This window comes from Thalassophryne amazonica, chromosome 4, assembly GCF_902500255.1.
Source record: "Thalassophryne amazonica chromosome 4, fThaAma1.1, whole genome shotgun sequence".
Taxonomy (NCBI): domain Eukaryota; kingdom Metazoa; phylum Chordata; class Actinopteri; order Batrachoidiformes; family Batrachoididae; genus Thalassophryne; species Thalassophryne amazonica.
In genome coordinates, this window is record NC_047106.1 from 72,893,928 (window position 1) to 72,912,308 (window position 18,381).

General features: G+C 41.5%; 1 protein-coding gene across 3 annotated transcripts in view; it reads right to left on the reverse strand.

Annotated features, from left to right (window-relative positions):
- veph1 (ventricular zone expressed PH domain-containing 1) overlaps nucleotides 1-18,381 on the reverse strand; it is a 294,852-nt gene that overhangs the window by 216,290 nt on the left and 60,181 nt on the right. For all 3 annotated transcript variants that reach the window (XM_034168109.1, XM_034168110.1, XM_034168111.1), the window contains one exon: nucleotides 15,548-15,722. In XM_034168109.1, coding sequence (XP_034024000.1) covers nucleotides 15,548-15,722 — 175 coding nt within the window. The remainder of the gene's footprint in view (nucleotides 1-15,547; nucleotides 15,723-18,381) is intronic.

Consider the following 18,381-nt stretch of genomic DNA (forward strand, 5'->3'; position numbering starts at 1 on the left):
GGGTGTAACCCACTTCTCACCCAATGACCACTGAGAGAGAGAGGGGTTTTCAAACCCCCCCCCCAACACCTCCAAGTGCAATTATTTTTGGCTGAAATATTATTTTCCTTAGTGGACATACAAGGAGAGTCAATAAATGTATTTATACATAGCATCTCTTAAGGCCAGAGATCAAAATGTGCCCCACAAAATTTTTCAAAAATGCAATTAATACAGCAGTTAAAACACAATACAAAAAAAGGAAGAAGGATTTTGTCTATTCACAGTTTGAGTCATGGTGAGGTTGAAATAAAAGATTGGAAAAGTTTGGGTAGCTCTTGAATAATCTGCACATCCAGGTGGAAGTAAATACAAAGCCACCACACAATGCACCATGGATCTCCATGTTGATTTGGCAGAAGTTCTATGCCAGATGCTCTTCCTGACATGAATCTAGATGTAGGTGGCCTTAAACGTATTATTTTCTTGCTGAAAGGCAATATATGACACAACTTCCTCAGGCACATTCTGGTTTGCAACCATTTGTGAAATGCAGCTCTCTTCTTCTGTAGCTTCAATCTCTGACATTCTATAACTCGATCTGTGAAGGTCGAGTTATAGAATGTGATTTCTCTGTTACAGTGAGGCAAATAAGTATTTGATCCACTGTCGATTTTTCAAGTTTTCCCACCTACAAAGAATGGAGAGGTCTGTAATTTTTATCGTCAGTACACGTCAACAGTGAGAGACAGAATTTAAAAATAAAATTCTGAAAATCACATTGCATGATTTTTAAATAATTTTCATTTTATTGCATGAAATAAGTATTTGACCCCCTACCAACAAGCAAGAATTCTGTCTCTCACAGACCTGTTAGTTTTTCTTTAAGAAGCCCTCCTATTCTGCACTCTTTACCTGTATTAATTGCACCTGTTTGAACTTGTTACCTGTATAAAAGACACCTGTTCACACACTCAATCAATCACATTCCAACCTGTCCACCATAGCCAAGACCAAAGAGCTGTCTAAGGACACCAGGAACAAAACTGTAGACCTGCACAAGGCTGGGATGGACTACAGGACAACAGGCAAGGAGCTTGGTGAGAAGACAACTGTTGGTGTAATTATTAGAAAATGGAAGAAACACAAGACGACTGTCAATCTTCCTCGGGCTGGGGTTCCATGCAAGATCTCACCTCGCTGGGTAAGGGCGATTCTGAGAAAGCCCAGAACTACACAGGAGGACCTGGTCAATGACCTGAAGAGAGCTGAGACCACAGTCACAAAGATTACATTAGTAACACACAACGCCGTCATGGTTTAAAATCCTGCAGGGCACACAAGGTCCCCCTGCTCAAGCCAGCACATGTCCAGGCCTGTTTGAAATTCACCAGTCACCATCTGGATGATCCAGAGGAGGCATGGGAGAAGGTCATGTGGTCAGATAAGACCAGAATGGAGCTTTTTGGTATCAACTCCACTTAACGTTTGGAGGATGACAACAACCCCAAGAAAACCATCCCAACCGTGGAGCATGAGGTGTGGAAACATAATTTTGGGGAGTGCTTTTCTGCAAAGGGGACAGGACGACTTCACTGCATTGAAGGGAAGATGGATGGGGTCATGTATTGTGAGATTTTGGCAAACAACCTCCTTCCCTCAGTAAGAGCATTGAAGATGGGTCGTGGCTGGGTCTTCCAGCATGACAATGACCCCAAACTCACAGCCAGGGCAACTAAGGAGGGGCTCCATAAGAAGCATTTCAAGGTCCTGGAGTGGCCTGGCAAGTCTCCAGACCTGAAGTCAATAAAAAATCTTTGGAGGGAGCTGAAACTCCACACCTGAAAGATCTGGAGAAGATCTGTATGGAGGAGTGGACCAAAATCCCTGTTGCAGTGTGCAAACTTGGTCAAGAACTACAGGAAATATCTGACCTCTGGAACTGCAAACAAAGGTTTCTGTACCAAATATTAAGGTCTGTTTTTCGATTGGATCAAATACTTATTTCATGCAATAAAATGCAAACTAATTACTTAAAAATCACACGTGATTTATTGCATTTACTTTTTAGATTCTGTCTCTCACAGTTGAAGTGTACCTACGAGAAAAATGACAAACCTCTCCATTCTTTTTAGGTGGGAAAACTTGAAAAATCCACAGTGGATCAAATACTTATTTGCCTCACTGTATGCCTAAACTGCACAGTAAATGAATGCAATTTTCAGCAGAAGCAAAACGCAAAATTTTGGCAGACAATGTAGATTTCCAGGCTTCAGTTCTACCTTTAGATTCTGTTCTACTTACACAAAGAAGTAACTCTAGATCGCATTGAAGCCATATGTACATAATGCAGTGCGTACGTGTGTGAGCACACGTTTGTTCACGTGGTATCTAATCATGTCAACATTCTAAGGGAGCTTACTGTGTAGTGCTATAAAACCATCACAGCATATAGTTCTGCTGGCTCTCTACAACTATTAAATGCATGCACACATTCACATCGACTGTACTGTTATACACACGCATGTAAAAAAGGCAATGAAAAAGTATTTTCTTAGGAAAACACCAAACTGGGGAGTTATGAGTGAAAACTGACTGGATGCTGCAGGATAAACCTTCAGTAACAAACTATGAACAACCAAACACATATGCACACAATCTATGTATTTTGTTTGCACAGAGTCCAACACATGACACCCCCATCGTCAACCTCACCCAAAGCCCATTACATCAGCTCACTTCCTGAACAGAGGGGCTGCTGGGAACCAGAGGTCATCCGTTATCCGATCTGTGTGCTGCACGTATACATATGTGTGAGTGTATGTTTCTGCATACTTATGGAGGTTTGCGTTCATGAGTCAATGCTGGTATAAGAGGATTTTGGGGGGGGGGGCGGCGGTGGAGGTTCCAAGCTTGTTAAAACACCATCATGTGGGAGTAATGTTCAGACCACAGTCACAGCGGTAGGTTTGAGGTGGACGAGGGTGGGGGTGGGGTGAATTACTGCATTTGAAACTGCACAAGGAAACATACATCTGAAAATGCAAGAACACAACCTGTTTGTAGATTTTTTATTTTTTTTTGGTTCATTGGACCTACTTGAAAATGCAGTTTGTCTTGATCATCAGTTTATTACTGCATGATTCTTCTTCATAACTGACAGATCTGGGTAATATTTCCAATTATTATATGGTTATGACAGTACATGTGTTCTGTTTGTCTGATTTCCAGTCTGATATTTTCCTATATCAGACCGTTACCATGACAGTCGGTCTGGATTGCGTATCAGATTTGTGACTTTGTTTACAATTTTCACTGCATGTAATAAAACAAAACAAAAAGCGAACAAAGAATATGGAGGAATATGAAGACCAACAAGATGAAAACACAGCTCCAAACAGTCAAAAACACACTGAAAACTTCGTTACAAACCAGAAAGCTAAAAACATGATTAGAAAAACCAAACCAAACCATATTTCATAAAAATCTAAACAGCTAACGACTGGACCATCTGTTAAGCAAATATATATATATAATAAATTATTAACCTTGCTTGCTCAGTCTGTACAAGAAAACATCAGACCGAGGTGTTGACAGTATGGGCCGAGCGTAGCGTGCAAAATAGACCTTACGCTCACTTAATAATCCTTTAATATCTTAAGATGTTTGTAAAATTGCTCTAACAAAGCTTGTTAAATGAGCATTTCCCAAATACATCAGCAATTGAGAGGCTTGTTAAAAATGAGGCTTGTTAAAAATGATTTTAGATTCATGTTGATCTCCAAACCACTCTCAGATTATTTTTTATTAATTTTTATTATGGAACAGTTTAGTTTCTCATTTCAGCTGTGTACATCTGTGACCTTGTTCTTTAGGTCATTTTCGGCAATTAGGCTTTGTTTAGGCTGCCAGTTCAAATCAGATTTATTGCAAATTTGATCTCACTGATTGACTGTCGACATTACATACAGCAAGTGACAAAATCTGATCTGTGTGTCCTGTAGCAAGCTCTGATCCACATTGGTTGCTATCCTAATGTTACAGTGCCAAACAGGATGGAGCACAGAGCTGCATATTTAGAGGACCTTCAGCTGTCACCTGAATCTCTCACTCCACTTTCCCATACCAGAGCAGAAACACATCACACCATGTGTTTGAAGCATGACAGTGTGTGTGTGTGTGTGTGTGTGTGTGTGTGTGTGTGTGTGTGTGTGTGTGTGTGTGTGTGTGTGTGTGTGTGTGTGTGTGTGTGTGTGTGTGTGTGTGTGTGTGTGAGGTGCCTGCATGCATTCTCTGTCCCCTTCTCCCCCACTACAATGCTTCTATGGCTGTCAATCAATAGCACATCCTTTCAAACACGTCAAACGTTTTTTTCCTTTTTTGGCACAAGCAGCAGCAATGGGTTTTACTGGAGCTGTATGAAAACTGATCAGAGCAGAGAGAGCGAAAGAGAAACAGTATCCGGGGCACATTTCTCATTACAGGTTCACTGGGATGTCTTGCTGTGAAAAGTCACAAAAGACTACCCACAAATGAGGCCTGAAATGTATTTGGAAAAAATGGATTCCATGTGACTTTTGACTGTTCAGACGTGAAACATCGAATTAGATTCAAGTCACATAAATCAGATTTTTACTTGCAGTCTGAACACGGCCAAACTCTCCCTTGACCCAGAGGGGACAATCCACTCTTTTCTGACAAAGGGCCGAGGTCTCAGATTTGGAGGTGCTGATTTTCATTCCAGTTACTTCACACTTGGCCTTAAACCTGCCCAGTGCACATCGGATGTCACTGTTTGATGAAGCCAACAAAACGACATCATCAGCAAAAAAGCAGAGATGCAATTATGAGGTCACCAAACTGGACACACTCCAATTCATGTAATTCATGTTGGGCCCCAAATATACGAGTATCCATCCATCCATTTCCTGAATCCACTTATTCCAGTTAAGGGTCACAGGGAGGCTAGAGATATCCCAGCATGCATTGGGCAAGATGCAGAGTACACCCTGGACAGGTCACAAGTACAGATAAATGCTAAATTGCGTGGCCAATCAAAGCTTTTGCGTGTTGGGGGTGGAGACAGTTTCGCAAGCAATTTACAAAGAGAAACTGTAATTGACAGCAGACAGTAATGTAACATAGACAGCAGTACAACAAAGATTTGGCACGTTAATGGAGCTGAGTGCAAAATTAAATAAAATCAGCACTTGAGTTAAATTATTGGATGCAGGTGCAGATGCAGGTGACATCTCTTTATCCAGATGTAATATACATAGAAGACAACTCCATATTCAAACAGCAATATATTTCATTGATTTGTCTAATGTTATCTATATTATATTTACAATCATCATTTCTCCAATTCAATTCAATTTATTTAATTTATAAAGCGCCAAAACACAACTAAGCTGCCTCAAGGCGCTTCACACAAGCAAGGTCTAACCTTACGAACCCCTAGAGCAAGCACAGAGGCAACAGTGGTAAGGAAAAACTCCCTCTGATGACACTGAGGAAGAAACCTCAAGCAGACCAGATTCAGAGGAGTGACCCACTGCTTAGGCCATTCTAACAGTTACAAGGTTTTTGCAAAGCTTGACAAAGGTGAAGAAACAGAAAACATGAAATCAAAACAACATGACATAATAACAAAAGAATGTGTATTTGATGAGAAGTCCATGCAGGCGGTTATGCCACAGGCAGGTGTCATCCAGCACTCCTCATGCCATGAATGGGCCTGGTCCTGCAGCAATGTCCCTTCCAAACACAGGCTGCAGTGTGCAGTCTGACAGTCCCGCACCCTGTCTTCAGTAGCCATCCCGGTACCTGTACCTCGGACAGAGAGAAAAAGAACAGAATCAGTCTCCCGGAAAAACTACATCTAACCAACAGGAAAACAGAGAAAATAGTAACACACCCAGAAATTAAATAAAGTTGAGGCCCAGACCTGTTCCATTACTAATAAAATTCATTTCAAAGGACAGGAAGTATAGTTCCATAATATGCCAGTATGCTAACCACACAAATGGCAGAATAAATGTGTCTTAAGCCTGGACTTGAACGTCTTGACAGAATCAGACTATTTTATCTCCATAGGGAGATCATGCCACAAAACAGGTGCACGATGAGAGAAGGCTCTGTGGCCAGCAGACTTTTTATTCACCCTAGGGACACAAAGTAGTCCTGTGCCCTGAGAACGCAGAGCCCGGGCCGGTACGTAGGGTTTAATTAGGTCAGCTAAGTAGGGAGGTGCTAGTCCGTGAATAATTTTATAGGTTAATAGCAGAACCTTAAAATCTAACCTCACAATGACAGGAAGCCAGTGAAGAGATGCCAAAATGGGTGTAACATGGTCGAACTTTCTGCTTCCTGTCAAGAGTCTGGCAGCAGCATTTTGAACCAACTGGAGAGCCCCAATGCTGGACTGCGGTAAACCAGAAAATAGAACATTGCAGTAGTCCAGTCTAGAAGAGACAAATGCATGATTCAGGGTCTCAGCATCAGCCATAGACAGGATGGGACGAGTCCTCATAATATCTCTAATGTGGAGGTCAAAGAACAACTTGGATCAAAAATTATGCCAAAGTTCCTCACTTTGTCAGTGTGATGTATGACACATGAGCCTAGGCTAAGTTCTTCAATGTTTGTCTAATCTTGTAAAATGGATTGCACTCTGTGCTGTTATGTCCTCTGTTCTATTTATCCACCACTCTCATTGAAACTGAGAATGTCCTAAAATCTCGAGGTAACCTTTAATATAATTTCCTGCTGTGACCCGTTCTGTTGTGTTCTGATAATGGTAGATCAAGAATACATTCTATCGCTGGTGTGCGCCTTGCTCTTCATTATGCACAGACTCTGCTGCTTAATCGTGTTCACATACTGGCAAGTTAAAAAAGAGAGAGAGAGAGAGAGAGAGAAAGAAAAAAGCAACCATGGTATTTAAACACACTGGTAAACAAGAGCAATCAGAGATCTCTGACATCCACCAATCCGTATCACCTCCAAAATTTAGTGGAGTCTTCCATGCCCTAGTATTTATCTGTAGTGCAAAATTGGTGAGAATCTGTGATGTAGTTTTGAAGTAATCCTTCAAAGCCTATCTAAAGTGAAACTTGATCCAGAACCCGGATCCAGATCCAGATCACCTCCCAAATTTAATGGAGTCTTCCATGGCCTAATATGTATTAGTGTTGAAAATCTGGTCAAAATCCGTGAAGCAGTTTTGACGTAATCTTTCAAAGCGTACATAAAGTGAAATCTTGATCCCGAATCTGGATTTGGATCACCTCCAAAATTTAATGGAGTCTGCCATGGCCAAATATATATCTGTGGTGAGAATCTGCGAAGTAGTTTTGACATAATCCTTCAAAGCCTATATAAAGTGAAACTTGATCCAGAATCCGGATCTGGATCCATATCACCTCCAAAATTCAAAGGAGTCTTCCAATGGCCTAGTATCTATCTGTGGCACAAATTTGCTGAGAATCCGTGAAGTAGTTTTGAGATAATCCTTCAAAGACTATATAAAGTGAAACTTGATCCAGAATCCAGATCCAGATCACCTCCAAAATTTAATGCTGTGTTCTATGGCCTAATACTATGTATCTGTGTTGAAAATTGTCAAAATCTGTTAAGTAGTTTTGATGTAATCCTTCAAAGCATATATAAAGTGAAATCTTGATCCAGAATCTGGATTCGGATCTGGATCACCTCCAAAATGTTATGGTTCCATGGCCTAATATGTATTCATGGTGAAAATTTGGTAAGAATTTGTGAAGTCGTTTTGACATAATCCTTCAAAGCCTATATAAAGTGAATCTTGATCCAGAATCCAGATCCAGATCACCTCCAAAATTCAGTGGAGTCTTCCATGCCCTAATATCTATCTGTGGTGCAAATTTGGTGAGAATCCATTAAGTAGTTTTGATGTAATCCTTCAAAGCATATATAAAGTGAAATCTTGATCCAGAATCCGGATTCGGATCTGGATCACCTCCAAACTGTTACGGAGTGTTCAATGGCCTAATATGTATTTGTGGTGAAAATTTGGTAAGAATTCGTGAACTCATTTTGACGTAATCCTTCAAAGCCTATATAAAGTGAATCTTGATCCAGAATCCAGATCTGGATCACCTCCAAAATTCAGTGGAGTCTTCCATGCCCTAATATCTATCTGTGGTGCAAAATTGGCTAAGAATCCATGAAGTATTTTTGATGTAATCCTTCAAAGCATATATAAAGTGAAATGAAATCTTGATCCAGAATCCGGATTCGGATCTGGATCACCTCCAAAATGTTATGGAGTGTTCAATGGCCTAATATGTATTTGTGGTGAAAATTTGGTAAGAATTCATGAAGTCATTTTGGCGTAATCCTTCAAAGCCTATATAAAGTGAATCTTGATCTAGAATCCAGATCCGGATCACCTCCAAAATTCAGTGAAGTCTTCCATACTCTAATATCTATCTGTGGTGCAAATTTGGTGAGAATCCATGAAGTAGTTTTGATTTAATCCTTCAAGGCGTACATAAAGTGAAACTTGATCCAGAATCCGGATCCAGATCACCTCCAAAATTTAATGGAGTCTATCTGTGGTGAAAATTTTGCCAAAATCCATGCAGTAGATTTGACTTAATCCTGCTAACAGACAGACAGACAAATAAATCAACGCAGGTGATTTTACTACGTCCTTACAGGCGTAATAACTATGCTGCATTCTGACAGCACAACGCACATGCAGTGAGTACAGATGTGCATGCATCATCCAGCACAAACAGTTGTATCTCACTGGGCTGTGAACCTGTGAGCCTGCAAACGGCATCTGCGAGGAACTTCACGCAGTTTGGGGGGAGGGCGTTCGCAGCTGTTCTCTGTCCCCTCACATGAGCTGCGAGGTGGTGCCCACGCATCACTTGATATTTGAACAGACCAAAAAAAATTCACCAAACTTCCATGCCAACTACTCAAATGGGATTTGTACCTCTCACCATATAGTCTCCACGTCTCAAAAGGCATGGAACATGTGGGACAACCTATGAAGAGTTGACATATACTTTCCAATTTATATAATCGGAGAGGAACAGCGCTTCTGGGAGTGGGCTCTAGCCATCCGGCTCTGCAGCTGGGCCACCACCCACCTGCTGAATCAATACATTTTTTTTAAATACTAAAACGTGATTCACTTACGCCCCATTTACACCAGACTGAGACCTATAGAAGACCTACAAGATCATGACATTTTGTCAACTCTCACAAGTTTTGGCTGGTCTCAGTTATGAGACCAGCCTTATTTGCGTTTACAACAAACTTGCATTGCGACTGAATTGTGCGAATGACAAATATGTTAATATCCGCGACCACTGATGCAACCCCATGCAGAGTCAGTTGAGTCTATGACCACCCACAGGATCAAGTTGAGTGAGTTAAGACTTATGAGAGTTTATCAAGACCATATATGAGACCCATGTATCTATTAACCAGAGTGAGAGTGTTTTAAACATTTCAATACACTCGCAAACCTGTTGGAGACAGATGGTGAGAGATCGAGAGTGATGGCGACCAGGAGGGATCTTTTTTCATGAAGAGTAGACCCTACTGTGACCAGCCTGCAACCCCAGTGGGAGCCAGTGTGAGTGACGGCGAGCTGAGGCCATTCTTCGATCGTAACTTGGTCATGGACTCGGTGTAAATGGGGTGATAATGTGTGTGTCTTTTCACTTCGTCTGTGAGATGGAGTGCAGCCAGTGGATCAACACAGTGGATCAACACAGTAGATCAACACAGGTTTGCTTTAAACACACAATAAGTGTATTTCAGATGATCAGCGTGGATCCCCTTTTCTTAAAATTCTTTATTTTTCTCAGTCTGCTGCTCTGTAAATTTCTACCTTCTGCTGCTGCATTGATTCGCTCTTTCCACTGGTTATGCGCATGCTCCACATCTTCTTCTCCGTTGTTTGTGGAAGCTTCACAGTGCTACATACTGGCCTGGCATATATACTACAGCGTGTTTACGAACACTTTTTGGAAACAGCAAATATCAAGATTGTATCTGTTTCCATGTGAACAAGGCCTTAGTCTGTAATTTTAGACATTCTTACTTGGACTACATGTTAAAATCCCTTGATGAATCAGTACAATGCTGTTGATGGAGTTTTCCTCTCAGTTTTACCACTACCTTTTAGCCAGGTTTTGTTACTAGGACTAGATGTTAGAATCCCTTGGTAATCGGTACAATGCTGTTGATGGGGATTTCCTCTCAATTGGGGTTGGATTGAGGGATGTCCGCCTGGTGTCTCCAATATGACACATCATCAGTTGTGCACCCCAGCTTCATTGAGTGTTTCAGGCTTTTATCACAGTACACTCTCACCCGAGGCTGGCCCACCACAGGCTGATCAGGCCTGGGTGTGTGTCGCACCGGAGGCTCCATGAGGTCACTTGGCACCCCATACCATCTCCTTCCGCTTCAGCCACAGCCAGTGACTGCTTCTTTTGGCAGTAGCTGCAAGCTCTTTGATGATCCTCCACTGTGCTTGTCCTCTGATTCCAACCTCCTTTAGTAGCCTTGTGGTGGAGCTAGCTACAAATCCTCTGCAACCCACTTCCACTAGATGCACGTATACATTTCAGTATAGGTCCTCTGTTATAGTTGCCAAGTTTGTATATCGCAACCTTTTCCTTTCAAATGCCTCATCGATGGCTTCCTCCCAAGGGACTCTCAGTTTCACGATGAAGACACGTCGGCAGGATTTGGCCCAAAGGACTAGGTCTGGGCACAGGTTGGTCACTGCAATTTCGGGTGGGAATGTGAGCCTCTGACTAAGGTCTACCCGCATTTCCCAATCTGCGTTCAATGGACATGCGTCTGGAGGAAACCGGTTGTTTGACCGGTTTTCCCCTTCACGGATGAAAAATGTTGGTTGCCGAAGGGAGTCTGGGCTTCTAGGGGCATGACGTTGATGGTTAATCTCTTGCTCTCCAGTGCAGCAGCCAGGCACTTCAGCACTTGGTTGTGACACCAGGTGTATCTGCCTTGGATAAGGCTCATCTCGCATCCCACCAGGATGTGTTTCGGGGTTGCTGGGGCAAGACACTGGAGACACACCGGATCCTCTCCAAACCAGAGGTGCAGATTGGTTGAAGAGGGCAGAATGTCATATGTGGCTCTGATGGTAAAGCTCAGCATATTAGACTCCATGTTCCACAGCTCACTCCAAGTGATCTTCGTCTTCTCAACACCATCCCACCTCATCCATCGACCTTGCCTGCCTTGGAACACAGCTCTGGCACACCTGTTCGCTTCCTCCTGGTGGTGCACCTCATCAACCACCAGTCGCCGACGTTCAGCTGTAGTAACCTTCTGCCATGTGGTTGTTGTTGCTGCTCCCAAACCTAGGCCCCCTCTGCCATGCTGGACTTGGCCCACTATATCCCAATGTCTTATAGTGGACTTTGCCTGTCCCACTGCTGCACATGGCCTCCACTTTCTCCCTGTGGTTAAAGTGGGAGCAGCACCTCTGACGAGAGAATCTCGAGATTCTGTGAGGGTCATTTCAAGCCTTTCTTTAGTGCATTTATACTCCTCCACCAGTTTCGAGATTGGCGGGGAGAGGGCTCCGTTGCCATACAGGCATATGCTGCTGAGGCACTGGGTAATCCTAGCCATAAGATGTAAAGCTGAAGTTGCCGGAAATCGCTTCCATTGGTATTTGAAAAAGGCAAAATGGTAGAGCATCTCCTGATTAATTTCTGGGGAAAACCCTGGTCTGTGTACCAGCAAAATGCACAGTTCATCCAACATAGATCCCGAGATGTGCATGCATTTATTTCTGTGACACAACGTGACACATTAATAATTGCAATTATCATGAAAATGTACTCTGGTATGTTCAGAGGCATTTATTATTAAAGAAACAAACATGAAATAAAATGTTAAAATCTTATATGGCCAACATTTACAATTAAGGATTTTTTTTTATTATTTTAATTCTGTGTACAAGGAAGTAGCAGTCTGTGTGTTGCTGGAATAGCATTCTGTCAAGTGCAATAAAGGTCAAGGTTTAAAACTTGCAAAATATAGAAGCAGTCGGCACCTGTTGAATTTCCTTTTGAACTTGATAAATCACGTTGCGTGGGCAAACCTCATCTGTTTGCATGTTCCCTCCCGTAATTTCACACATTCATGTGGACAAACCCCCAAACTGCATATTCATGAAGGCAAATACACGAAATGGACAATACTTGCTATTGTACACATTTGTCAAATGCTATCCTCATTGCATATGGTTTGTAACTCGGCATGCACGCATTTGTGAGTGCAATGGCGTTTACGCACATCTGTATACACATAAACCTTGAGCAAATCAGGTCCTAAATGTCTTTGTGCAACGTGCTTCAGACATTTATACACAGGGGTGCACATAGCTGGTGCTCATCGTGCTCGTGTGTGCTAAACACCACTGATGCACAGCAGAGGGGAACATTTTAGTCTGTCATTGCTTTTCTCTTATGAAGCACTTCCCTTGTGTTTTCTGCTGCACGTCATTTATTTTTAGCACGCACAAGCACCATGAGTACCAGTTATGTGCATGCCTGGCTATACATCAAGATAGGGCCCTCAGTATGAAACCTTTGGCGAGTGTTTGTGTATGTGTTTGTGTATTATGTACAGTAGTGTTCAGAATAATAGTAGTGCTATGTGACTAAAAAGATTAATCCAGGTTTTGAGTATATTTCTTATTGTTACATGGGAAACAAGGTACCAGTAGATTCAGTAGATTCTCACAAATCCAACAAGACCAAGCATTCATGATATGCACACTCCTAAGGCTATGAAATTGGGCTATCAGTAAAAAAAAGTAGAAAAGGGGGTGTTCACAATAATAGTAGTGTGGCATTCAGTCAGTGAGTTTGTCAATTTTGTGGAACAAACAGGTGTGAATCAGGTGTCCCCTATTTAAGGATGAAGCCAGCACCTGTTGAACATGCTTTTCTCTTTGAAAGCCTGAGGAAAATGGGACGTTCAAGACATTGTTCAGAAGAACAGTGTAGTTTGATTACAAAGTTGATTGGAGAGGGGAAAACTTATACGCAGGTGCAAAACATTATAGGCTGTTCATCTACAATGATCTCCAATGCTTTAAAATGGACAAAAAAACCAGAGATGCGTGGAAGAAAATGGAAAACAACCATCAAAATGGATGGAAAAATAACCAGAATGGCAAAGGCTCACCCATTGATCAGCTCCAGGATGATCAAAGTCTGGAGTTACCTTTAAGTGCTGTGACAGTTAGAAGACACCTGTGTGAAGCTAATTTATTTGCAAGAATCCCCCGCAAATTCCCTCTGTTAAATAAAAGACGTGCAGAAGAGGTTACAAGTTGCCAAAGAACACATCAACTGGCCTAAAGAGAAATGGAGGAATATTTTGTGGACTGATGAGAGTAAAATTGTTCTTTTTGGGTCCAAGGGCCGCAGACAGTTTGTGAGACGACCCCCATACTCTGAATTCAAGCCACAGTTCACACTGAAGACAGTGAAGCATGGTGGTGCAAGCATCATGATATGGGCATGTTTCTCCTACTATGGTGTTGGGCCTATATATCGCATACCAGGTATCATGGATCAGTTTGGATATGTCAAAATACTTGAAGAGGTCATGTTGCCTTATGCTGAAGAGGACATGCCCTTGAAATGGGTGTTTCAACAACACAATGACCCCAAGCACACTAGTAAACAAGCAAAATCTTGGTTCCAAATCAACAAAATTAATGTTTTGGAGTGGCCTGCCCAATCCCCAGACCTAAATCCAATTGAGAACTTGTGTGTTGACATAAAAAAAGCTGTTTCTGAAGCAAAACCAAGAAATGTGAATGAACTGTGGAATGTTGTTAAATAATCTTGGAGTGGAATAACAGCTGAAAGGTGCCAGAAGTTGGTTGACTCCATGCCTCGCAGATGTGAAGAAATCATGAAAAACTGTGGTTGTACAACTAAGTACTAGTGTAGTGATTCGCGGGATTGCTAAAAAAGCAGTTTGAACATAACAGTTTTGAGTTTGTAGCGTCAACAGCAGATGCTACTATTATTGTGAACACCCCCTTTTCTACTTTTTTTACTAATAGCCCAATTTAAGAGTGTGCATATCATGAATGCTTGGTCTTGTTGGATTTGTGAGAATCTACTGAATCTACTGGTACCATGTTTCCCATGTAACAATAAGAAATATACTCAAAACCTGGATTAATCTTTTTAGTCACATCGCACTACTATTATTCTGAACACTCTGTATATGTGTTAAAATACACTTTCTTGTGTCAGAAGGTGACACTTTGAGTGTTAAAAAGCTATTGCTTTTAAAGTCTTAGCATTTTAAACACTATCAAGTATTACTTTAAATCAGAACAGTGATAATTACATAAAGTAAGGTGTAGTGTTAATTTGAACACTTTGCAGGCTGAATTAACACAGGATTTTGCTGTGTCCAACTCTGCTGCCAACTGTCAGAACAGCAGCAGCTGATGGACAGGGGTCCTTTTCTCTCATTCTACTGACTTTAAAAAGGCCTCGACTGCAAATTACACTTTTTATGCATAAAACGTTTCTGGACCAGTACGTGGCATTTCCACAGGATCCAATGCAGAGACAAAACAGACACAGTAATCCCACGCACTGCATGAACTCCTGTAGCATCTTGTTGACCTTTGTTCTCAGGATCATCACGATACTGAAAATGTTACTGACACAGTATCTTTATTTAAAGATACACAAAAAATGCTGGCTGAGTCTAATGTTGGTCACATCGTTCCACCATAAATCATGCTCTCTACTCAAACTCACAGTAGGGGAGCGGAAGCTTCCAGCGTGTTGGCAAAACAATAGACTGATTCACAAAGATGAACACCTGCACACAGAGCCCCACAGAGTTCATGTTCATATGATGTGAACATGAACTTTAAACGTGTGTTTTAAGTGAGCTTTTGCACAGCAGCTCTTTTCATGTTATTAGGGCATTGACCTGAAGGGTAAAGAGGTCTCTATGGGAAAGTAAACACTTTGACCTCTGGAGGACGTTCACTCTGCTAATGAGCTTTAACATATTGTCTATCGAAAGAAGGGGGCTGTAGTGAAAGATTTCTGGGGGGGGTTCACCATTCTTAACCTTGTTATGGCACACATATGTTGTTGCTAGTGTGAGGTCTGGAATTTGGTTATATAGGAAGTGTGTTCACGTGATCATTTGAACATTTACTGGTGGATTTCAGAATAATTTTGCAGAAATGTTAGTGAGGATATACAGTACCTGTGTACACTGCTGAAAGATGAAGATCACAGGTTTGGATGAGAATGTCTTCGTATAAACATACCTGGTGATGTCTACTTTAGAACATGGATATTTAGAAGAGGATACAAAAATGCAAGAATAACCTTTACCTTTGCATACAGAAACGTGTGTGTGTGTGTGTGTGTGTGTGTGTGTGTGTGTGTGTGTGTGTGTGTGTGTGTGTGTGTGTGTGTGTGTGTGTGTGTGTGTGTGTGTGTGTGTGTGTGTGTGCATGTCCTACCTCTTAAGACACTGAGAGTTATGGCCTCTGTGTGTTCAGCTAGCAGATCAGCTTTGGCGATGGCAGCCAGTGAGAGGTAACTGGACATGTTTCTGCTGAGCTCCCGGTTTCCTCTGTGCAGGAATCGCACAGCTACAGGGACGGCGAGCACCATGACCGAAGGACAACTGTAGTTCTGAAGTGCAAATAAAAGGAGGCAGTATGCTTAAGAAAAAAAAAGCTGTAATTTGTTTTCAGGCAAACATGGATACAGGTAAACCCTGTTTACTCGCGTATACGTAAGTCGTGTTTTGGCTTTACTCTCAGTTGATTTGTGGACACAGAAAATTTAGACTACTGTATAAAAAGTCCATTTTGATTTGACTGTTTTTAGGAGGGGTGGACGTGAGTATAAAACATCGCCAGCCACAAGCATAAGGGGTGGCGCGTGCCTCGGGCGCAAGGGGCAGCACGTGCCTTGGGCATGTGGGGCGGGTGTGTGTATAAATTCCAGCCCAATCTGAACCAGCAGGAAGGATCTAAAGAGGAAGGTCGCATCCAAAAACTTTGAATTATCCAGAACTGTCCGCACTGACAAAGCCCTCATTGCTGAAGTGCAGCAGCCCATTTAATCAATCAATCAATCAATTTTTTTATATAGCGCCAAATCACAACAAACAGTTGCCCCAAGGCGCTTTATATTGTAAGGCAAGGCCATACAATAATTATGTAAAACCCCAACGGTCAAAACGACCCCCTGTGAGCAAGCACTTGGCTACAGTGGGAAGGAAAAACTCCCTTTTAACAGGAAGAAACCTCCAGCAGAACCAGGCTCAGGGAGGGGCAGTCTTCTGCTGGGACTGGTTGGGGCTGAGGGAGAGAACCAGGAAAAAGACATGCTGTGAAGGGGAGCAGAGATTGATCACTAATGATTAAATGCAGAGTGGTGCATACAGAGCAAAAGAGAAAGAAACAGTGCATCATGGGAACCCCCCAGCAGTCTACGTCTATAGCAGCATAACTAAGGGATGGTTCAGGTAGAAGAAGATCCCAAACCCACTTCAGATGAAGAAATCATCACCATTCAGGAAGGAATTGCACTTCAAATGGTCAAACCTATTCTAACATGGTAAAATAAGATGATTTTAGGTTTTTTTGTTCAGCCTCATTAACTCGTGGTTTCAGATAACTCACGGTCTGATTTTGTGGTACACAACTTGCTTGAGTTAACTAGGTTTACCTGTATTTGGAGCATTGCAAAAGACTATAAGATTATAAATCACTGGGTTTTTGTTTTTATTGGTTTGCTGGTCTTGTGACATGTATTTAAAAGCAACCTATATATAAAGAATACTACATTATCGTCTATGGCCACATGATGATAATGCACACGTGACAAGCTGCTCCAATATACTCATCTGAATGGGGTACTGTGATCCACACGCTGGAGAAGAAAGGTGGCAACAGCGCACAATTAAGCAGGATAACAACCACCATAAAACAAGAAGATCTGAACAATGACATACTGGATCACAGAGAACAAGTGAAATTAATTAATTATACTCTCAAACTGAAAGAGCACGCCCTTGAATAAAAAGAGGGAACAACCTTCACATACTCTCCAGGCTGAGTCAGCGGGTTTAGAAAATGAATGAATAACCTTAACAGCAACAAGGAAGACAGCTAGATTAAGGTAAGGCTAACTATAATGTTTTACCAATGTGTACATGTTTAATTACATTTATTGAGGTAAAGATGCACAGTTTCACTCTGGACAAATATTTTCATCTGTTCAGTGGTGACAAGAAGAAGTTTATTCTTGAGTTCTTTGTGCTTTGTACAAAAACACTGATTTGCCTGTTAGCTTTGGCTCACAAACATGGTGTTTGCGTTATAAATAAATACTATAAAATCAAAATGAATTTTAGGGCATGTTTGGGATTTTAGAGAAAATAAATGCAGAAAAAGAGAGATGATGACTGGCAAACTGGAGTTGCAGAAAGCAGAGTTAATCCATTCAATTGTGGCCTAGTGTGCTTCAGCTGGGTGTGATGTCATATGTGGTGCACCCTAAAGGATCCAGGTGTTTCATTAAGAGCCATGCTGAGGAAGACATTGGAAAAATGCTATGTTGAATGCTCCAAAAACTTACCTGTTTAGAACTTGTGCAGAATTGATGACATCTACAAAGACTGGAGAAGCAGCTAGTTTTTCACCTAATGGAAAGCTAATGGTGAACTAAAGGTTGACTAATGTCCATCAAGTAGTCAGTCCAAGTATTGCCTACCTCTTATGACGAGCAATTCATAAGCAAATGGAACTATGCTGCTGAATTCAAAAAAAGAAAAGAAAGAGGAAAACAGAAACTACTGTCTACTGATGAAATCCAGAATCTAAACCTCCAGTAGATGAGTCAATCCTGCTCGAGCTGGGTAAAACTGCACAATTAAAACCAGACAGCTCGACAAATAATGCCAGATTCAATTAATTTTGCTTCTTGCTGCATGAAGCAATAGCAGCCAGTTTCAAAAATAAGTCTTACTGGTGTGATTTATACATTGTATGCTTTTTTCCTCTTTAGTGGACAGATGAGATTCACACTCTGATGCCAGATATAGTTCATAAAATAAAATAAACTGTGACACTGCACAGCAGAAAAAACATATTTTTGCTGCAAATTCAGCGACAATTTGCCAGAAGGTACATCTGAGATGCAAGCCTAGATTTGATGTTTTAATGAAAGAAAATCCTCCTCTGTACCACTTCGTCATGAAGCGGTATAACTGGTGATACAAAATGCAAAAAAAAGCACTGTGTACAATTTCTCCAATCACAACCAGAGAAGTCTATAACTT